The sequence below is a fragment of the Rhododendron vialii genome, chromosome 5a (genome assembly GCF_030253575.1).
Source record: "Rhododendron vialii isolate Sample 1 chromosome 5a, ASM3025357v1".
Classification (NCBI taxonomy): domain Eukaryota; kingdom Viridiplantae; phylum Streptophyta; class Magnoliopsida; order Ericales; family Ericaceae; genus Rhododendron; species Rhododendron vialii.
In genome coordinates this window covers 37,965,742-37,989,628 of record NC_080561.1, presented here as the reverse complement: position 1 = coordinate 37,989,628, position 23,887 = coordinate 37,965,742, and the positions used below count along the sequence as shown (strand labels likewise).

Below are 23,887 nucleotides of genomic sequence, written 5' to 3'. Positions count from 1 at the left end.
TTGAATTTGTGATATTGCACTGTGACTTCGTGTCGGTGGGCAACAACGGCCAACGGCCGGACTTTGTGTCGTGTCTTTGACTTTGTGTCGATTCAATGGCTTTATGCCAAAATTATGACTGTGTCGAGCTAGTGACTTTGTGTCGGATTAAAGACTTCGTGTCGATTATTTGTTTTTACTTAATTAATGATGAACTTGGATTTATTGTTTTTATTGAACAACATCCATGTCTCATATACACTCCTGGAACTCGTTTTGGGTTCCAGTTTTGCAGGTATAGGTCGGTGTCCACTACAGGTCACATTTTGCGTTTTTGTGACTCGCTTGAGAAGTGCATGGTTGAGGCCTGAGAGAGAGTCTTTGTCTCCCAGCCCATAGATGATATTTGCCTAGTTTAGTTTTTTTTATTTTATTTGGATAATAGTTGGTTATGTTTATTTCTTGACAGACTTCCGCTGTAGTTTGTAAATGACAATCATTTTTGAGATGTAAATAAAATGTGGCTGTTAAACTTCAATATTTAGTTATTCTTGGAATTGCTAGTAGCTGGTTGTTGTTGGGCTGTTGTCGCGTGTCGTATCGGGATAGGCCGATGAGGTGCTATTCCGGAACGGGGCGTGACAGTTTTGGTATCAGAGCCTAGAATTATCTAGATTCTGAGTGTCGTTGAGCGGGTTGTGGTCTAGTAGTGGACTATAGGAAGTTGTTCCTTTTTGTTGAGTCGAGTTTAGTGTTAGTATATCTAACATTATGAAAATAGTATATATTGTTGCTGCTGTTTAATTGAATTGCAACAAGGAAATGGAAAATCAAGAAGGGGAAGCATCTTCTCATCTAGGGCAAGGTGATGCGACTGGTGGGGTTGCACCGATACGAGTTCAGGCTGGGGCCAGAGACATAGAAAGGCTTTTGGTGGCTATAGCACAGTATGTTGAATGACAAGCTGGAACTCCAGTTAATCAGAATGTCGGATTGCTAGAGAATTTCAAGAAGCTTTATCCAACGGAGTTTGAGGGTACTTTCAAACCTCAAGAGGCAGAGGATTGGCTGAAAACGGTGGAGAGGGTTCTAACAGCTATGGGAGTTACTAACGAACAGAAGGTGACCTTAGCAACTTCTACCTTTAAAGGGCAAGCTTTAATATGGTGGGAGGCAAGTCAGAGGTTGCTCTCATCCCCATTACCAGATGTTCAGCCACCTGTGCCACAAGTGATTACATGGGCGAGATTTGTGAAGGCCTTTAATGATAAATATTGTCCTGAGATGTATCGTTTTGCGCAAGAAGCAGAATTTATCAATCTTAAACAAGGGAGTATGTCGGTGGCCGAATATGATGCCAAGTTTAATGCTCTTTCAGCTTATGCTACTGATATGGTGGATACTGAGGAAAAGAAGGGCAGACGGTTTAGAAAGGGACTGGAGGATAATGTTCGAACCAGAATAACGGCTTATAAAGAAAAAGATTATGCTGATTTGGTTGTCATGGCAAACAAGATTGGCAAAGATGTTGAAGAAATGTTTGAAAAGCGGGAACAGACTAAGAGGAGCAAAATTGCAGCCAGTCAAGTTAGGCAAGCAAGCAAATCTGGTGGTGACTACAAGGGTGGATGCAAATTTCAACATTTGAAGGGGCAAAGTGATTTCAAACAACAAAGTGGACAAGGGCGAGAGGTGAGTAAGCAAAGCGTGAATAGGGAAGGTGGATCAAGTGGTCGAGGGACTTTCTTTCAGTGTTTCCGTTGTGGTTCTCCTGATCATTGGTTAGAGATTGTCCGGAAGCAGGCAAGGGAATTAAATGTTACAATTGTGGTGAAATGGGGCATATGTCAACACAGTGTCCAAAATCTCGTGCGCCGGCAGCATCGTCAGTTGGTAACGTTCCTGTTGGACGTGGAGCTTCGAGTAGTTCTGGTGGTCGTGGTGGCGGAGTGAGTGGTACTATTGCACCGGGTAGGGTGTTTGCTATGACACGACAGAATATTCAGGTTACTCCGGAAGTGGTGACAGGTACCCTAGTAGTTTCTGGTATTTATGCACAAGTTTTAATTGATCCAGGTTCTACGCATTCTTTTGTGTCGAATGTGTTCAGCATGCATTTAAATAAACCTTGTGTGCTATTAGACACTGCTTTGGCAATATCTACCCCCATTGGAGAGGTAGTGATAGTTGGGGTGTCATACCCGAATTGTGTGGTGTGTGTTAATGATAGGAAACTAGAGGCGAATTTAATTCCTTTAGTTATGTCTGATTTTGACATTATTCTTGGCATGGATTTCCTATCAACGCATCATGCATCTCTAGATTGTTTTAATAAACAAGTTGTATTTAGAATACCAGGTGAGGCGGAAATTAAATTCTATGGTGATAAACAGGGTCCTTTGAATAGTATGATTTCTGCATTTAAGGTAGCAAACTTGTTGAGAAAGGGATGTCGGGGTTATCTTGCTTTTGTGGTTAACACTGAAAAGAAACCACTAGAGTTGGCCGATATTCCTATTGTGAAGGAATTCCGGACGTGTTTCCAGACGAGTTACCGGGAATTGTGCCTGATAGGGAGGTGGAGTTTACTATCGAATTGCTACCAGGGACAAATCCTATTTCCATTCCACCTTACAGAATGGCACCAGCTGAATTGCTTGAGTTGAAGATTCAGGTGAAAGATTTGGTGGATAAAGGGTTTGTACAATCGAGTATTTCACCTTGGGGAGCACCGGTTCTTTTTGTGAAAAAGAAGGATGGTACCATGCGTATGTGCATTGATTATAGGCAGCTGAATAAGGTTAAAATTCGGAACAAGTATCCGTTGCCTAGAATTGATGATTTGTTCGATCAGTTACAAGGGGCAGCCGTCTTTTCCAAGAGAGATTTGAGATCGGGGTATCATCAGATAAAAGTGAAGGACAGTGAAGTGTCCAAAACAGCTTTTCGAACGAGGTATGGCCATTTTGAGTTTTTAGTTATGCCTTTTGGGTTAACTAATGCTCCTGCGGTATTTATGGATCTAATGAATAAGGTGTTTGAGCCATATCTGGATTCGTTTGTTATTGTATTCATTGATGATATTCTGATTTACTCTCGAAATAAGGAGGATCATGAACGGCATTTGAGAACCATATTGCAGACTTTGCGAGAGAAGCAATTGTACGGTAAATTGAGCAAATGTGAATTTTGGCGTGACAACGTCGTATTTTTGGGTCATGTAATTTCCAGGGATGGTATTTGTGTTGATCCGAAGAAGATAGAAGCAGTGGTGAATTGGGAAAGGCCAACTAATGTTTCTGAGATCCGTAGTTTCCTTGGCTTGGCAGGGTACTACCGAAGGTTCATTCAAGGCTTTTCTGCTATTGCATTACCCATGACAAAATTGACAAGGAAGGATGTAAGATTTATTTGGTCTGAAGAATGTGAAAACAGTTTTCAGGAGTTGAAGACTCGATTGGTAACAGCGCCAGTGTTGACTATACCGAAGGGTAATGAGGATTTGGTGATATACAGTGATGCTTCACATCAAGGTCTTGGTTGTGTTATGATGCAACGGGGTAAAGTTATTGCGTTTGCGTCGAGACAACTGAAAAATCACGAGCGTAACTATCCTACTCATGACTTAGAGTTGGCGGCGGTGGTTTTTGCTTTAAAATTGTGGAGGCATTACTTGTATGGGGTGACTTGTGAAATTTACACAGACCACCAGAGTTTGAAATATTTGTTTACGCAGAAGGATTTGAATTTGAGACAAAGGCGGTGGATGGAGTTAATCAAAGATTATGACTGTTCTATACACTATCATCCGGGGAAAGCCAATGTGGTTGCTGATGCTCTGAGTCGGAAGACAGCTGGGAGATTGGCTTGTGTTCAATGTACACGCGTTGATATCTTTACTGAGTTGGCTATGATGGGAGTAAAGCTGGCTTTAACAAGAACTGATGCTTTGATAGCTCAAATTAGAGTGAGGCCTATGTTGATTGATCACATTCGGGAGACGCAGTATGAGGATCGAAGGTTGAGGGGATTCAGAGATCAGGTGAGAAAGGGGAAACGGAAAGACTTCACGATTCGGGATGATGGAGTGTTAATGTATGGGAATCGGTTGTGTGTTCCTAGGAATTTAAACTTAAAGATGGAAATTCTGGAGGAGGCTCATAATTCACCGTATGCAATGCACCCGGGAAGTACAAAAATGTATCGGGATCTTAGAGAACATTATTGGTGGTATGGGATGAAGAAGGAGATAGCTCGGTATGTGGCTCGTTGTTTGGTGTGTCAGCAAGTTAAGGCAGAACATCAACGACCGGCAGGTTTGTTGCAAAATCTTCCTATACCGGAGTGGAAATGGGAGCATGTGACAATGGATTTTGTGACAGGTTTGCCGCGTTCTCAAAAGGGGTACGATTCCATTTGGGTGATTGTGGATAGATTGACAAAATCAGCTCATTTTCTGCCAGTTAAGACTACGTACACTACAAATAAATATGCTCAGAATTATGTTGATGAGATTATCAGATTGCATGGGGCGCCTGTGTCTATTATTAGTGATAGAGATCCTAAGTTTACTTCTAGATTCTGGGCTAGTTTGCAGCATGCCTTGGGTACTTCTTTGAAATTCAGTACCGCTTTTCACCCTCAAACGGATGGGCAATCTGAACGAACTATTCAGACTTTGGAGGACATGTTGAGGGCATGTGTTCTTGATTTTAAAGGCAGTTGGGATAAATACTTGCCGACAATGGAGTTTGCTTACAATAACAGTTACCATAGCAGCATTGGCATGCCACCGTTCGAAGCGTTATATGGCAGAAAGTGTCGAACTCCTATTTATTGGGACGATGTGGGAGAAAGGCGTATATTGGGACTAGAATTGGTACAACAAACTGCTGATGGTGTTAAACTCATAAGAGAACGGTTGAAAATTGCGCAAGATCGACAAAAGAGCTATGCTGATAAAAGGAGGCGAGACTTGGAGTTTCAAGTTGGTGACCGAGTATTTATTCGTGTGTCTCCTTGGAAAGGTGTTGTACGTTTCAAGGGTAAGAAGAAATTGGCTCCAAGGTATATTGGGCCATATGAGGTCATCGGACGAGTAGGAGCAACGGCGTATCGTTTGGCTCTACCAGCGGAGTTGGCACGATTACACGACGTCTTCCATGTTTCAATGTTAAGGAAGTACATGCCAGATCCATCTCATGTCTTGGGTACGGTACCGATGGAACTAAAGGGGAACTTGACCTATGTAGAGGAACCAATTCAGATTTTGGAGCGAGAGGAGCGTGTCCTTCGTTCAAAAGTAATACCGTTAGTAAAAGTGCAATGGCGTAATCATTCGGAGCGGGAAGCTACATGGGAGACGGAGGAGTCTATGCGAAAGAGCTATCGCATTTGTTTGAACTTGGTAAGTAATTTCGGGGACGAAATTTCCTAAGAGGGGGAGGGTGTAACATCCTTTTTAATTGAGGTGCTTAAATGTTATATTTAATAACTTAAGGGCTAAAGTGCATTTTTTTTTAAAAGTGTGGTGCATGTGTGCCGTGTGTTTTGTTTGGTGAGGTGTGTGTGTGATTCATTAAAATAAAAAAGAAAGAAAACCCATCAGAGGAGGAGTTGCGTACTACGTTAAAGAGAGAGAGAGAGAGAGAGAGAGAGAGAGAGCGAGCAGCGTGGAGAAGAGGAGGAAGAAGAAGGAGAAAAGAAGAAGAAAATTAGGGTTAGGTTGATTGAAGCTCAGCTAGGTAATCTTCATCTTCTTAGATGCTGAATTTCATGTTTTTCATGTAAGGTTTCATGTTCTACATCTAGTATACACTTGATTGAAGTAATTAGAGATGAATTGAATCCATGGGAGAGGGTTTTTGAGGTTGGAGTTCAGTTTTATTCCAGAAAATTCGTGTATCACATGGTTAGGCAAAACTGTGATTGGGCAGAGTTGAATCTGTCCTGTTTTTGACGAATTTATTCAAGGTACCTAGGAACCTTCTAAATTCTTGAAATAAATCCTGAATGTTCATCTGTGAGTCTATTGCATCGTGCTAAATTTTCAGAAAATAACTCGAAGTATTTTGGCCTATAAAATTCGTGGACTGAACTGGTGTCTGATTCGCGTCTGTGCAGACAGCACAGACACGTGTTGGAAAAACGGGCATAACTTCTTGCTCGGGTATCGGTTTTATGCACTGTTTCTTGATTCCGAAACTAGACTTGTATATCTTTCTGAATATGTATGGATTGTGCCGTGACTCTTTCTAGATTATAGCAGTTTTTGAGTTAAAGTTTAGGTTTTGGGAAGTTCTGGGATTCTGGACAGCTTTTGATTTGTATTCCTCGTAAAATTCCTCAAGTTTAAGCATGCTGGGTGAACATGGGTGAACATGAGTCTTAAACATTGATCAATTGGTGATGTTTTGGTGTTGGAATTATTGGAAAAGATTGAGTATGTGATTTTTAATGAGCATTCGATCGCGGACTGTTCTATTGGAACTGTGATTTCTGTTTTAGATGTGTAACTTCATTTGAACGTATCTTGGTCATTCGGACTCCAATTAGGGTAAATTTTATATTGAGATTGATGTTCTGAAAGTGCATTTTCTAATGGTTATAGTCTCGAAATCTAATCCTAAACCAATAGAATGCTATAGTCAGAATTCGATCAATGGTTCTGCTAGAAAGTGTGTGTTTGTGAGATTTTTGGCTTTGAAGTACAAATTGGTGAATTTACTTCTTTGTTTTTGGAATTGAACTTTGAGCTCATATGTGCGGAATATTTGTTAGGTTCGGAGGCGACAACGAGTACCGCAGCTCCACGTAGGGAGTGACAGTGTTGGTTTTCTTTTTGTTGGAGACCGAGGTGAGTGTTCGATTCATAGATGTTCTTCAATTGGATTGAATTTGTGATATTGCACTGTGACTTCGTGTCGGTGGGCAACAACGGCCAACGGCCGGACTTTGTGTCGTGCCTTTGACTTTGTGTCGATTCAATGGCTTTATGCCAAAACTATCTGTGTCGAGCTAGTGACTTTGTGTCGGATTAAAGACTTCGTGTCGATTATTTGTTTTTGCTTAATTAATGATGAACTTGGATTTATTGTTTTTATTGAACAACATCCATGTCTCATATACACTCCTGGAACTCGTTTTGGGTTCCAGTTTTGCAGGTATAGGTCGGTGTCCACTGCAGGTCACATTTTGCGTTTTTGTGACTCGCTTGAGAAGTGCATGGTTGAGGCCTGAGAGAGAGTCTTTGTCTCCCAGCCCATAGATGATATTTGCCAAGTTTAGTTTTTTTTTTTATTTGGATAATAGTTGGTTATGTTTATTTCTTGACAGACTTCCGCTGTAGTTTGTAAATGACAATCATTTTTGAGATGTAAATAAAATGTGGCTGTTAAACTTCAATATTTAGTTATTCTTGGAATTGCTAGTAGCTGGTTGTTGTTGGGCTGTTGTCGCGTGTCGTATCGGGGTAGGCCGATGAGGTGCTATTCCGGAACGGGGCGTGACAAATATGGTGGGATTGAACCATAAAAATAATATACTTTGATTTAAGAAAAGTTATTCAAAAGTAAACCAATTCTATAATCGTCGGAGCCACTAAGGCTAAAACATATTTTTGCGCCCCATCCCCTCATTCTATATTCCATTCAGTACTCGCATTCCCAGTTCTATGGCATTGGTTCATTTTTTATAGACTTTGAGAGAATTCATAAGGCATTCCAGAATTTATCAAAGCAAACAAAATCTGTTTAATCATCGGAATTTGCCTGAGACATATGCCCAAGACATTGCTTATACATTTATGAAGCCAAATTCCAATGTCCAAATCACAAAAAATATCACTTGACCACTAAGACTAAGAAACCACCACCTTTTTATAACCTTTTCACCCCACCAATACTATCGCCACTACCTCGACCATAGTCACCTTATCATTGCACCATCACCACCTCCTCCCACCATTTCACGCACTATCACGACAACCACCTCGCCAGCATTCCACCACCATTGTTATTTCACCACCGCCAAAGCTACAAAATAGTTTCAAAAGTTCAAAATATTGAAATCTATTGCCATCACTTCGCAAAACCAATCTCCACTATCGAAGAGTGTTTTTGGAATATAAAACATTAACGATTTTCTAAATTGTTTGAGAATATTATAGGAACATTCACCCCTAGCGCTTCAAAGCCACGATCACCACCAAAACAATATTGCGAATCTTATCACTTTAAAAAGAGGAAAATTTTCAAAATATCTCCCAAACTTTACACTCAATGTCTAAAACATTCACTCTTGCTAAGCTGTACTCTCATGCATTTGCGGTTATGTACTGCTAAATTGATGGTAGTGGTGAATATTTAGTTGTGGTGGTGGAGTTGCATGTTAAGGTGTGATAGTTGTGGCACTGTAGTGGTGGTGTTGGTTGTATGTATGTAGTTGTTGAATGAAGGCGGAGGTGCCAGGGTTGAGGTGAGGTGCCAACAGTGGTGGCAGAGAAAAAGTTTGGTGGTAGTGGTGGAGAAGTGATGCTTGTCTAGATGGTGAATTGATGGTCGCCGGTGTAGAGGTAGTGTTACGGTGAAAGTGTTGGTAGTGGAGAGATAGTAGTGCTAAGATAATTTTTGTAGCGGTCTAATTGCTATCCCCTTTTCAAAAACTGGACGTTATTATTTTTATGGTTGGAATCAACTGACTTTTAGAACTTTAAAAATCCTCTTTATCGATATATTATATGTCTTTATCCGATTTAAAATGAAGGAGATGCGATCGTTTTATCAAAATGATTTATATTTGAACTCACTGACAGTAAATTGGTCACATCTTTTTATGTTAACATTCTTTTAAATCCAATCTACTTGGGTTAGAAAGTACACTCAACAAACTTTTTAACGGTTCAAACCTTTCGAAAATCGGAGCTCGAGGGTGTCTGGAGCGAACCCATAAAATTTTACCAATTGCTGAGTGTTAGTGCGTCTCAGACGCAAATCAGTGCGCCTCAGGCGCAATGCGTCGCGCTATGGGCGCATTCTTGAAACTTTATAACTTACCAAACTTCGCAATTTTGCCATGGACACTTCCGAACTCCGTTTTGCATGTGGTTTGAACAGTTGGAAAGCTTGGCTAGCCTACTTTAATTTCTAACAGATTAAGTTTGGCTCCAAAATTATTTATACATTAAAATGTAGGACAACTTTACCCTCAACATGTTGAAGAATAAATTGGTTTGGAAAAATCATTGAATCAAACTAACGTTAAAGCTGATCGAAACCTATTTTATATCGATAAAGCGGGTATTCCAAGTACTAAAGTATGGTGGGATTGCACCATAAAAGTATTATACTTTGATTTACGAAAAGTTATTCAAAAGTAAACCAATTCTAAGATCGTCGAAGCCACTAAGGCTAAAACACATTTTCGCTCCCCTTCCCCTCATTCTATATCCCATTCAGTACTCGCATTCCCAGTTCTTTGGTATTTGTTCATTTCTTATAGAGTTTGAGAGAATTCAAAAGGCATTCCAGACTTTATCAAAGCACACAAAATCTGTTTAATCATCGGAATTTGCCTGAGACATACGCCCAAGACAATGCTAGCTTATACATTTACGAAGCCAAATTCCAATGTCCATATAAAAAAAAATAACACTTGACCACTATGACTACCAAACCACCACCTTTTTATAACCTTTTCACCCCACCAATACTATCGCCACTACCTCGACCATAGTCACCTTATCATGCACCATCACCATCACCACCTCCTCCCATCATTTCACGCACTATCACGACAACCACCTCATCGGCATTCAACCACCATTGTTATTTCACCACCAACGACGCCACAAAATAGTTTCAAAAGTTCATAATATTGAAATCTATTGCCATCACTTCGCAAACACTATCTCCAATATCGAAGAATGTTTTTTGAAATATAAATTACATTAACGATTTTCTAAATTATTTTCGATTGAGAATATTTCAGAAACATTCACCCCCAACACTTCAAAACCACGATCACCACCGAAACAATATTGCAAATATTATCACTTTAAAAAGAGGAAAATTTTCAAAGTATCTCCCAAACTTTACACTCCATGTCTAATACAAGGGAGTGTGGTTAGGGTACGTGGTAGACCCGAAATTGGAAGATGAGTTTGATGATTTTGAGGTAGTGATGGTTTTGAAGTTGGGGTTAATGTGTTCAAATGATGTGCCTATGGTAAGGCCTAGTATGAGGCAAGTGGTGAGGTATTTGGAAGGCGAGGTCCCGTTACTGGATGACTTGAGACTGCTGTTGGAAGGGAATGGCGGCGGGGGTGGGGGTGGGGGTCGTGGCAGGGGTGGCGAAGGGTTTGACGGTTATGAGAATTCGTTTTTGTTTTCATCGTCTTTCGAGAAGGGGTCGTGTAGTTCATTCAGGAGAGGAGATGTTGATGCAAGTTTTGGTTCTATTTCTACTTCACCTATTTCTCTTCTCGATACTGGAGAAGCCAGATAGTGAAAATTGAAGCTTTTGTTTTTGCGGGGAAATTGTTCTGAGAAAAAGAACAATTTAGTGTTCAAGCAATTACTCAGGAAAACTGTTTTCTTTGTTGTTTTTTTCAATAGCAATCACAAGACTCATGAGGCCCCTTTGTGGACTATATGTTGAAATTTAGCAGTGTAGATTAAACATATATCGCCGATACGTATTCTAATATTGAAAAAGAGAATGGTTTGTGGTGTGAACAAAATTGTGAAGCTTTGTCACCAAAGTAATTTCCAATATTATCCTAATCGAAAACGAAATTTTACAATTACTTTTTGCTATATGAATCAACTACTAGGGCAAAGTGCGTAGCATAATCACTTTAGTTCAACTTCCCACGCTCGTACTCTCAAACCCCATATGTTCACCCATGCGTGTGGCCCTACCGTCTAGTAATTTTAATTTCATAAAGCGTGCCGTCTTCAACACTATGAGGGAAGTGGTATTATTAATCAAATCACTCTATAACTCGATGGGCAATGGCATAACATATCTCACAAGATTATAAACCCCTTCGCTATCAATCCCATCAAACAAACAACCCCGTAATATTGGAACGTTTGAGTTTCAATTTTTTCTTTGCCCTTTTTTCAATCCAAAGATTGGAAGAAAATAGCACACTTCCGTACCTCCTTGGCCGGTGAAAAGGTGATGAGTTTAGGTCGCGCGCATCCGTTGAGAATGACGAAATTTCCTTAACCCTCTTGGTTTCCCCCGAAAAACAGATCGAAAATTCTATCCCAAAGGTACAGAAACACAAAAACCATTCATGCTTTATTCAAATTCATTAAGATATCCAGTCGATTTAACGAAACAAGGTGCAAGCAAGCCTCAAATAGCGATCGAATTGAAGTCTTACATGTTTTCATCAAATGGGTTCGAAATTAGTCACAGGAAGTCGAAATCGTCAGCCAATTATAGGAGGCCTATGAACTTTTCCCGAGGAATCAACATATAGTCGGACCCGTTGCACTTTGTAATCGCAGGTAACGCAATGTTCTGGTGGAACAACTTGTATTTGAACTCCAGGCTTCTCTTCCTTTATTATCCTCTCTGCTTGTTCTACCGTCAAACCTACCACCTCCGGCCATTTCGTTTTCTGATTCATTCCTGATCAAAAATGTACTTTTGAGTGATCTTGAATCGTCCTCAATAATATGTATCAAAAGGTTTCAATGCATTTGCTCTAAAGGAAAAACAAAGGAAGGATCGAAAACGAATTTTAGCAACAATTTCGGAACATCAAATCGAACACAACTTTGCAAAAAGGCTACTGCTCTTGTTTGCCAAGCTAGATTGGAAAACGTACTTTTTGCTTCTCTTTATTTTTTAACGTACATCAATTTCGGAACACCAAATCGAACACAAGTTCAGGTCAAGGTATATTGAAAAGTGAAAGCTAATTAATTTGTCAGGTCAATGGTATATGAACTAGTACTTGATTATTTTCTCCCCATTTTCTTTTGAACTAGATCATTTGACATGGATCATCAGAAGATGTAATTATATTGAAATCAAGATCTTAAATTTCCATTTTTTATTTTTCTTCTTTCCTCAACTAGCCTACTCCCTAGGCATCTTGTGGATCTTAAGAATTAGACAATCTGGTCCTCTAGGAATGGACTTCGACCAAATCACAGAAGAGAGAAGGAGCATCTTACTTTGGGGGATGGCTGCTGATCGATGACCATCTTGCCCTTGAGGAATCTTGGTTTCTCTGTTTTCCTCTGCCATAATTTGTAAGGATGAAATAGGCTCACTACTTCTCAGAAAAAGTTTCTTGCCTCCCACTAAATTTGTAGCATAAACAGCGAAAAGAAATACGACGAATAAAACTTGAAGCAATGGCCGGCCACTGCCAACCTACTAGTCTTCACATGTATTATTCTATCCCATCCTATCCTACCATTATAAAAGAGAGAGACTTTTGGTATGCTGTAAAGCAAAAACAACGAAAAGAACGAAAAGGTTTGAATAGCGAATTTTAGAAAAACTTTTGTTTCTCTATATTTTCTAAGATCAAGGATCTTTTAAACCAAAAAAAGTAAAAACTAAATATATTTTCTTTCCTCTTGTCATGTCCTTCCCCAACCAAGTTCAAGCCTATTTTAAATTGAAAAGTGAAAACCAATTAATCTGTCAAATTTCGAAGTAAAAACATGTGACATGTATTTTTGTGACAGAGGATCCCAAAGTCGTAATAAACAACTTGATTATTCTCTTCTCAGTTCCTTTTGATCTAGATCATTGTTGGGTTGGTTCAAATTCCCAAAGCCTTGCACATGGTTCACAATTTCTGTTCTTCCCTAAGTGTCTCCTTCCATATTCTCATTGGAACATGTATTATGGTATTAATACATGGGTATATAGATGTTTATATAATGGGAAGAGGGAAGTTCTTTTTCAGTAGAGAGTAAGAGGGGTAAAAACAGTGTGTGTGCAAGTGTAAAAGTCAAGTCTTGTACTTGGTGTGAGAGTACGTTCATGGTGAGAGTGGGTGTATAAGGGGTTAGGTTTGGGTTTTCAAATTCGGGTGTTCTCTTATACTAATTCTCTCATAGTGAAAGAACGGGATCCTCTTCGTGGAGCAGGCGTGTTTTTGCCGAACCACGTAATTCTTTCGTGTCTCTCTCTATTTTATTTTTCATCGTCCTTCCATTGGTTACAATTGTGGTTGCGTTTCGAATCTCGATTCTTGGGTGCATCCACGTTTAATTAATCCCAACAATCATTTGATATGGATCATCATAAGATGGAATTAAATTGAAATCAAAATTTCAATACCCTTTTAGTTTCTTCTTTTCTCAACTAGCTTTCCTTAGCTATCAAGTGGATCTTAAGAATTACATGATTTGGCCAGGCCACTTGGAATGGACTTGGACCAAATTAAAGAAGAGAAGGAGCAACTTACTTGGGGGGATGACAGCTGATTCATGACCGTTTTGTCCTTGGGGAATCTTGGTTTCGTTGTTTTCCTCTGCCATAATTTGTAAGGATGAAATAGGCTCACTGCTTCTCAGAAAAAGTCTCTTGCCTCCCAGTAAATTTGTAGCATAAACTGCGAAAAGAAATACTACTACAAGTATAAAAAACTTCCAATGGTTATCAAAGCAATGGCCGGCCACTGCCAACCTACTAGTCGTACTATTATTATTATTATTTTTTTTTTGGTCAAACGGAAGATATCGAACCCACTAGTCTTCACATGTATTCTAACCTATCCTACCATTATAAAAGAGAGGGAAAAATTTTCAGTGCTGCAGGGTGGGTACCATGTGGTTCCGAGCGGGTATCACGTGGGATATACCCACCCGGCACCGAAAAATTTCTCTCAAAAGAGAGACTTTTGGTATGCTATGGTGGTTCTAATTACGTTTTCCTCCTTTATATTTTCCCTTTACTTTACTTGTTTTTTTCAAATTATTTCTGGCGGTTTGCCCCTTTTAAGTTTAGATCTTTCTTACTTTGGCTCTTAAATTTTCTTTCTCAACTTCAACTATTTTCTCTATGAAAAAAAATCAAATTTCAACTCTTAAAGTTCTTATTTGCATAACTTCCACAGATCGATAACTTCTATGAGTCTTATGGAATCTACTATACAAATACCACTTTATTACTCATTGGTTTTTTGAGATTTATTTTAATTGGCACTGGCCCTGGAGCTTATTAGAGAGTGTTTCGTATGTGATGTAGGCGATGACTTTTGAAATTTCCATGATGGCACTTTGGTTCCGCGTACGATGAGCAGAAGAAAATAAGGAGGTTATCGAGTAGAGAAGGGATTGGGCAAGAAATGAGAGTGCGAACGACGACTCAAATGTGATTAAAATTCATATTTTTAACTTCAATAATCCTCTTTTGGTCTACTAAGACGAAGTAATTAAGCCGGTTCAGTTAAGAACAAGTCTATGGAGGTTGAGACTGATATCAAATTAAAAGTTTCGAAAAATTGAGGGATTGAACCATAAAAATAATATACTTTGATTAACGAAAACTTATTCAAAAGCAAACAAATTCTAAGATCGTCGGAGCCACTAAGACAAAAGCACATTTTCGTACCCCTTCCCCTCATTCTATATTCCATTCAATACTTGCATTCCCAGTATGGTATTGGTTCATTTCTTATAGACTTTGAGAGAATTCATAAGGCATTCAAGAATTTATCAAACCAAACAAAATCTGTTTGATCATCGAAATTTGTTTGAGACATACGCCCAAGACAATGCTTATACATTTATGAAGCCAAATTCCAATGTCCAAATCACAAAAAATATCACTTGACCACTATGACTACCAAACCACCACTTTTTTATAACCTTTTCACACCACCAATACTATCGCCACTACCTCGACCATAGTCACCTTGTCATCGCACCATCATCACCTCCTCCCTTCATTTCACGCACTATCACGACAACCACTTCGCCATCATTCCACCACCATTGTTATTTCACCACCACCGACGCTACAAAATAGTTTCAAATGTTCAAAATATTGAAATCTATCACGCGCCATCACTTCGCAAACACGATCTCCAATATTGAAGAGTGTTTTTTGGAATAAAAAATAGGTGAAATTACACGAACACCCTCTCATCTATTCGGTTTAGACACGGACACCCCCTAATCTTTAAAAACGCCCACACACACCCCTTCATCTTCTACCGTTACCCAAAGAGCACCCTTCCGTTTGAGTACCGTTTGTTGCAAGGCACATGTCAATACTTTTGCCAAATTTTAGACAAAAATGCCCTTTAACGTCAACATTACCTAGTTGCCTTTCATACCTCATTCCTCCTTGTCACTTTATATTAGAGATTCCCTCTCTCACTCTATATCAGAGATTCCCCCCCCCCCCCCCCCCCCTCTCTCTCTCTCTCTCCTATGACAGCCATGGAAGGTGGCAAGTGATAACAATAGCTATAGTAGCCACCATAGCCACACCAACAACAGATCTAATAGCTGCACTTAGAGCTACAACTCTAACCAAACCCAAAACTGGGTTGATTGATACTGCCGTTGTGGAGAAAAAAACCCCTTGAGGATTTCAACTACAAAATGGATGACAAGCAAATGCAAAACAACAAAAGCCCCAATTTTTAAAGGTTATCGAAATCACCACTGTACAACACCTTTCAAAAAAACCCTACTATTCGCAAATAAAAACCCTAATGTATTCATATATCATATAATATGGACATATACATCTACATTTGTGCCATTTAATAAGAAAATCTAGGATTTTTTTACATATAAAACATACCTTCCAAAGTAGGGTTTGCCACGATCTAGGGTTGTCTATGATCTATAGCTTTTCTACAATTTACACGATCCGATGTTCTTCGAAACTTAGGTTTTCTTCACGATCTAGGGTTAGCCACGATTTACAATGCAAGTTGAAGAGGGAGAGGAAGAGAGACATAGGCGCCATGATCGAGTAGAGTGGATAGAAATTTTTGATCGAGTGAAGTGTGGCGTATGCTTGTTGCTCCATTTCATAACAAATGGTATATTTGACATTTTGTTCATTCCGTTAACGGCATTGAGGTTTTTTTACCTTTTCAGTAGATGAGAGGGTGTGTATGGGCGTTTTTAAAGGTTAGGGGGTGTCCGTGTCCAAACCAGAAAGATGAGGGGGTGTCCATGTAATTTCACCAAGGGTATATTTGACATTTTGTTCATTCCGTTAACGACGGTGAGGTTTTTTTTTTCCTTTTCAGTAGATGAGGGGATGTGTATGGGTGTTTTTAAAGGTTAGGGGGTGTCCGTGTTCAAACCAGATAGATGAGGGGGTGTCCGTGTAATTTCACCTATAAAATATTAATGATTTTCTAAATTGTTTTGGATTGAGAATATTTTAGAAACATTCAGCCCCAGCGCTTCAAAACCACGATCACCACCATAAAAATATTGCGAATATTATCACTTTAAAAAGAGGAAAATTTTCAAAATATCTCCCAAACTTTACAGTCAATGTCTAAAACATTCACTCTTTCTATGCTGTACTCCATACATTTGCGGTTATGTAGTGCTAAAATGGTGGTAGTGTTGAATATTTAGTAGTGGTGGTGGAGTTGCATGTTGAGGTGTGATAGTCGTGGCACCGTAGTGGTGGTGTTGGTTGTATGTACGTAGTTGTTGAATGAAGGCGGAGGTGCCAGGGTTGAGGTGTGGTGCCAACGGTGGTAGCAGAGGAAAAGTATGGTGGTAGTGGTGGAGAAGTGACGCTAGACTAGATGGTGGCCGGGGTAGAGGAAGTGTTACGGTGAAAGTGTTGGTAGTGGAGAGATAGTAGTACTACTAAGATAATTTTTGTAGCGGTCTAATTTCAACCCACTTTCATAAACTGAACGTTATTATTTTTGGCTTTGTTCGGTTCGCGGTTTAGTTTTAGTTTTAGTTTTGTTTTCAATCATTACCCTATTTTTTTTTCCAATCATTACCCTATTTTTTCAATTATTACTTTCCCATCTCTTTCTATCTCTCTCCAATCATTACCCCTATCTTCAATCATTACTCTATTTCTCTCTCCACCCACTACCAAAACTAAACTAAACTAAACTCTCAACCAAACACAACCTTTATGGTTGGAATCAACTGACTTTTAGAACTTTAAAAATCCTCTTTATCGAAATATTATAGGTCTTTATCCGATTTAAAATGAAGAAGATGCGAGTATTTTACCAAAATGATTTATATTTCAACTCACTGACAGTAAATTTGTCATAACTTTCTATGGTAACAAACTTTTAAATCCAAACTACTTGGGTTAGAAAGTACACTCAACAAACTTTTTAACGGTTCAAACCTTTTGAAAATCGGAGCTCAAGAGTGTCTGGAGAGAACCCACAAAATTTTACCCATTGCTGAGTGTTAGTGCACCTCAGACGCAAATCAGTGCGCCTCAGGCGCAATGCATCGCGCCCTGGCCGCATTCTTGAAAGTTTATAACCTACCAAACTTTGCGATTCTGCCATGGACACTCCCGAACTCCATTTTGCATGTGGTTTGAACCGTCGGAAAGATTGTCTAGCCTACTTTAATTTCTAACAAATTTAGTTTGGCTCCAAAAATATTTGTACATTAAAATATAGGACAACTTTATCCTCAACATGTTGAAGAATAAATTGGTTTGGAAAAATCCATGTATCCAACTAACGTTAAACCTGATCGAAACCTATTTTATATCGATAAAGCGGGTATTCAAAGTACTGAAGTATGGTGGGATTGAACCATAAAAGTAATATAATTTGATTTACGAAAAGTTATTCAAAAGTAAACCAATTCTAAGATCGTCGGAGCCACTAAGGCTAAAACACATTTTCGCCTCCCTTCCCCTCATTCTATATTCCATTCAGTACTCGCATTCCTAGTTCTATGGTATTTGTTCATTTCTTATAGAGTTTGAGAGAATTCAAAAGGCATTCCAGACTTTATCAAAGCACACAAAATCTGTTTAATCATCGGAATTTGCCTGAGACATATGCCCAAGACAATGCTAGCTTATACATTTACGAAGCCAAATTCCAATGTCCATATCACAAAAAATATCACTTGACCACTATGACTACCAAACCACCACCTTTTTATAATCTTTACACCCCACCAATACTATCGCCACTACCTCGACCATAGTCACCTTATCATTGCACCATCACCACCTCCTCCCATCATTTCACGCACTATCACGACAACCACCTCGCCAACATTCAACCACCATTGTTATTTCACCACCAACACCACAAAATAGTTTGAAAAGTTCATAATATTGAAATCTATCGCCATCACGTCGCAAACACAATCTCCAATATCGAAGAGTGTTTTTTGGAAAATAAAACATCAACGATTTTCTAAATTGTTTTGGATTGAGAATATTTCAGAAACATTCAACCCCAGCACTTCAAAACCACAATCACCACCAAAACAGTATTGCGAATATTACACTTTAAAAAGAGGAAAATTTCCAAAATATCGCCCAAACTTTACACTCAATGTCTAAACCATTCACTCTTGCTATGTTGTACTTGATCTCATACATTTGCAGTTTTGTGGTGCTAAAATGATGGTAGTGGTGGATATGTAGTAGTGGTGGTGGAGTTGCATGTTGAGGTGTGATAGTTGTGGCACTGTAGAGTGGTGTTGGTTGTATGTACGTAGTTGTTGAATGAAGGCGGAGGTGCCAGGGTTGAGGTGTAGTGCCAATGGTGGTAGCGGAGGAAAAGTGTGGTGGTAGTGGTGGAGAAGTGATGCTCTACTAGATGGTGAATTGATGGTGGTGTAGAGGTAGTGTTACGGTGACAGTGTTGGTAGTTGAAAGAAAGTAGTGCTCAAATAAATTTTCTAGCAGTCAAATAGCTACCCCTTTTCATAAACTATTCATTATAATTTTTGCGGTTGGAATGAACCAACTTTTAGAAGTTTAAAAATCCTTTTTATTAATATATTATAGGTCTTTATCCGATTTAAAATGAACGAGATGTGAGCATTTTACCCGAATGATTTATAATTCAACTCACCGAGAGTAAATTGGTCATATCTTTTTATATACAAATACTTTTATATCCAAACCACTTGGGTTAGAAAATACCATCAACAAACTTTTTAACGGTTCAAACCTTTTGAAAATAAGAGCTTGGGGGTGTCTGGAGCAAACCCGCAAAATTTGACCAATTGCTGAGTGTTAGTGCGCCTCATACGCAAATCAATGCACCTCAGGCGCAATGCATGGCGCCCTGGGCGCATTCAAGAAACTTTATAACCTACCATACTTTGAGATTTTGCCATGGACACTTCCGAACTCGGTTTTGCATGTGGTTTGAACCGTTGAAAAGTTTGTCTAGCCTACTTTAATTTCTAACAAATTTAGTTTGGGTCCAAAATGATTTATACATTAAAATATAGGACAACTTTACCCTCAACATGTTAAAGAATAAATTGGTTTGGAAAAATCCTTGAATCAAACAAAAATATTGTAACATCCTTTTTAATTGAGGTGCTTGAATGTTATATTTAATAACTTAAGGGCTAAAGTGCATTTTTTTTAAAAGTGTGGTGCATGTGTGCCGTGTGTTTTGTTTGGTGAGGTGTGTGTGTGATTCATTAAAATGAAAAAGAAAGAAAACCCATCAGAGGAGGAGTTGTGTACTACGTTAAAGAGAGAGACAGAGAGAGTGAGCAGCGTGGAGAAGAGGAGGAAGAAGAAGGAGAAAAGAAGAAGAAAATTATGGTTAGGTTGATTGAAGCTCAGCTAGGTAATCTTCATCTTCTTAGATGCTGAATTTCATGTTTTTCATGTAAGGTTTCATGTTCTACATCTAGTATACACTTGATTGAAGTAATTAGAGATGAATTGAATCCATGGGAAAGGGTTTTTGAGGTTGGAGTTCAGTTCTATTCCAGAAAATTCGTGTATCACATGGTTAGGCAAAACTGTGATTGAGCAGAGTTGAATCTGTCCTGTTTTTGACGAATTTATTCAAGGTACCTAGGAACCTTCTAAATTCTTGAAATAAATCCTGAATGTTCATCTGTGAGTCTATTGCATCGTGCTAAATTTTCAGAAAATAACTCGAAGTATTTTGGCCTATAAAATTCGTGGACTGAACTGGTGTCTGATTCGCGTCTGTGCAGACAGCACAAACACGTGTTGGAAAAACAGGCATAACTTCTTGCTCGGGTATCGGTTTTATGCACCGTTTCTTGATTCCGAAACTAGACTTGTATATCTTTCTGAATATGTATGGATTGTGCCGTGACTCTTTCTAGATTATAGCAGTTTTTGAGTTAAAGTTTAGGTTTTGGGAAGTTCTGGGATTCTGGACAGCTTTTGATTTGTATTCCTCGTAAAATTCCTCAAGTTTAAGCATGCTGGGTGAACATGGGTGAACATGAGTCTTAAACATTGATCAATTGGTGATGTTTTGGTGTTGGAATTATTGGAAAAGATTGAGTATGTGATTTTTAATGAGCATTCGATCGCGGACTGTTCTATTGTAACTGTGATTTCTGTTTTAGATGTGTAACTTCATTTGAACGTATCTTGGTCATTCGGACTCCAATTAGGGTAAATTTTATATTGAGATTGATGTTCTGAAAGTGTACTTTCTAATGGTTATTGTCTCGAAGTCTAATCCTAAACCAATAGAATGCTATAGTCAGAATTCGATCAATGGTTCTGCTAGAAAGTGTGTGTTTGTGAGATTTTTGGCTTTGAAGTACAAATTGGTGAATTTACTTCTTTGTTTTTGGAATTGAACTTTGAGCTCATATGTGCGGAATATTTGTTAGGTTCGGAGGCGACAACGAGTACCGCAGCTCCACGTAGGGAGTGACAGTGTTGGTTTTCTTTTTGTTGGAGACCGAGGTGAGTGTTCGATTCATAGATGTTCTTCAATTGGATTGAATTTGTGATATTGCACTGTGACTTCGTGTCGGTGGGCAACAACGGCCAACGGCCGGACTTTGTGTCGTGTCTTTGACTTTGTGTCGATTCAATGGCTTTATGCCAAAATTATGACTGTGTCGAGCTAGTGACTTTGTGTCGGATTAAAGACTTCGTGTCGATTATTTGTTTTTACTTAATTAATGATGAACTTGGATTTATTGTTTTTATTGAACAACATCCATGTCTCATATACACTCCTGGAACTCGTTTTGGGTTCCAGTTTTGCAGGTATAGGTCGGTGTCCACTACAGGTCACATTTTGCGTTTTTGTGACTCGCTTGAGAAGTGCATGGTTGAGGCCTGAGAGAGAGTCTTTGTCTCCCAGCCCATAGATGATATTTGCCTAGTTTAGTTTTTTTTATTTTATTTGGATAATAGTTGGTTATGTTTATTTCTTGACAGACTTCCGCTGTAGTTTGTAAATGACAATCATTTTTGAGATGTAAATAAAATGTGGCTGTTAAACTTCAATATTTAGTTATTCTTGGAATTGCTAGTAGCTGGTTGTTGTTGGGCTGTTGTCGCGTGTCGTATCGGGATAGGCCGATGAGGTGCTATTCCGGAACGGGGCGTGACAGTTTTGGTATCAGAGCCTAGAATTATCTAGATTCTGAGTGTCGTTGAGCGGGTTGTGGTCTAGTAGTGGACTATAGGAAGTTGTTCCTTTTTGTTGAGTCGAGTTTAGTGTTAGTATATCTAACATTATGAAAATAGTATATATTGTTGCTGCTGTTTAATTGAATTGCAACAAGGAAATGGAAAATCAAGAAGGGGAAGCATCTTCTCATCTAGGGCAAGGTGATGCGACTGGTGGGGTTGCACCGATACGAGTTCAGGCTGGGGCCAGAGACATAGAAAGGCTTTTGGTGGCTATAGCACAGTATGTTGAATGACAAGCTGGAACTCCAGTTAATCAGAATGTCGGATTGCTAGAGAATTTCAAGAAGCTTTATCCAACGGAGTTTGAGGGTACTTTCAAACCTCAAGAGGCAGAGGATTGGCTGAAAACGGTGGAGAGGGTTCTAACAGCTATGGGAGTTACTAACGAACAGAAGGTGACCTTAGCAACTTCTACCTTTAAAGGGCAAGCTTTAATATGGTGGGAGGCAAGTCAGAGGTTGCTCTCATCCCCATTACCAGATGTTCAGCCACCTGTGCCACAAGTGATTACATGGGCGAGATTTGTGAAGGCCTTTAATGATAAATATTGTCCTGAGATGTATCGTTTTGCGCAAGAAGCAGAATTTATCAATCTTAAACAAGGGAGTATGTCGGTGGCCGAATATGATGCCAAGTTTAATGCTCTTTCAGCTTATGCTACTGATATGGTGGATACTGAGGAAAAGAAGGGCAGACGGTTTAGAAAGGGACTGGAGGATAATGTTCGAACCAGAATAACGGCTTATAAAGAAAAAGATTATGCTGATTTGGTTGTCATGGCAAACAAGATTGGCAAAGATGTTGAAGAAATGTTTGAAAAGCGGGAACAGACTAAGAGGAGCAAAATTGCAGCCAGTCAAGTTAGGCAAGCAAGCAAATCTGGTGGTGACTACAAGGGTGGATGCAAATTTCAACATTTGAAGGGGCAAAGTGATTTCAAACAACAAAGTGGACAAGGGCGAGAGGTGAGTAAGCAAAGCGTGAATAGGGAAGGTGGATCAAGTGGTCGAGGGGCTTTCTTTCAGTGTTTCCATTGTGGTTCTCCTGATCATTGGTTAGAGATTGTCCGGAAGCAGGCAAGGGAATTAAATGTTACAATTGTGGTGAAATGGGGCATATGTCAACACAGTGTCCAAAATCTCGTGCGCCGGCAGCATCGTCAGTTGGTAACGTTCCTGTTGGACGTGGAGCTTCGAGTAGTTCTGGTGGTCGTGGTGGCGGAGTGAGTGGTACTATTGCACCGGGTAGGGTGTTTGCTATGACACGACAGAATATTCAGGTTACTCCGGAAGTGGTGACAGGTACCCTAGTAGTTTCTGGTATTTATGCACAAGTTTTAATTGATCCAGGTTCTACGCATTCTTTTGTGTCGAATGTGTTCAGCATGCATTTAAATAAACCTTGTGTGCTATTAGACACTGCTTTGGCAATATCTACCCCCATTGGAGAGGTAGGGATAGTTGGGGTGTCATACCCGAATTGTGTGGTGTGTGTTAATGATAGGAAACTAGAGGCGAATTTAATTCCTTTAGTTATGTCTGATTTTGACATTATTCTTGGCATGGATTTCCTATCAACGCATCATGCATCTCTAGATTGTTTTAATAAACAAGTTGTATTTAGAATACCAGGTGAGGCGGAAATTAAATTCTATGGTGATAAACAGGGTCCTTTGAATAGTATGATTTCTGCATTTAAGGTAGCAAACTTGTTGAGAAAGGGATGTCGGGGTTATCTTGCTTTTGTGGTTAACACTGAAAAGAAACCACTAGAGTTGGCCGATATTCCTATTGTGAAGGAATTCCGGACGTGTTTCCAGACGAGTTACCGGGAATTGTGCCTGATAGGGAGGTGGAGTTTACTATCGAATTGCTACCAGGGACAAATCCTATTTCCATTCCACCTTACAGAATGGCACCAGCTGAATTGCTTGAGTTGAAGATTCAGGTGAAAGATTTGGTGGATAAAGGGTTTGTACAATCGAGTATTTCACCTTGGGGAGCACCGGTTCTTTTTGTGAAAAAGAAGGATGGTACCATGCGTATGTGCATTGATTATAGGCAGCTGAATAAGGTTAAAATTCGGAACAAGTATCCGTTGCCTAGAATTGATGATTTGTTCGATCAGTTACAAGGGGCAGCCGTCTTTTCCAAGAGAGATTTGAGATCGGGGTATCATCAGATAAAAGTGAAGGACAGTGAAGTGTCCAAAACAGCTTTTCGAACGAGGTATGGCCATTTTGAGTTTTTAGTTATGCCTTTTGGGTTAACTA

General features: G+C 39.4%; 1 protein-coding gene across 1 annotated transcript; it reads left to right on the top strand.

The window, feature by feature from the left end:
* Positions 1 to 19,588: 19,588 nt before the first annotated feature.
* LOC131327889 (uncharacterized) lies at positions 19,589 to 22,704 on the top strand. The gene is made up of 3 exons (XM_058361014.1): positions 19,589 to 19,762; positions 20,799 to 22,639; positions 22,692 to 22,704. The coding sequence occupies exons 2-3, from the start codon at positions 21,987 to 21,989 to the stop codon at positions 22,702 to 22,704; spliced, it is 666 nt and encodes a 221-aa protein (XP_058216997.1). The 5' UTR covers positions 19,589 to 19,762; positions 20,799 to 21,986.
* Positions 22,705 to 23,887: the final 1,183 nt, after the last annotated feature.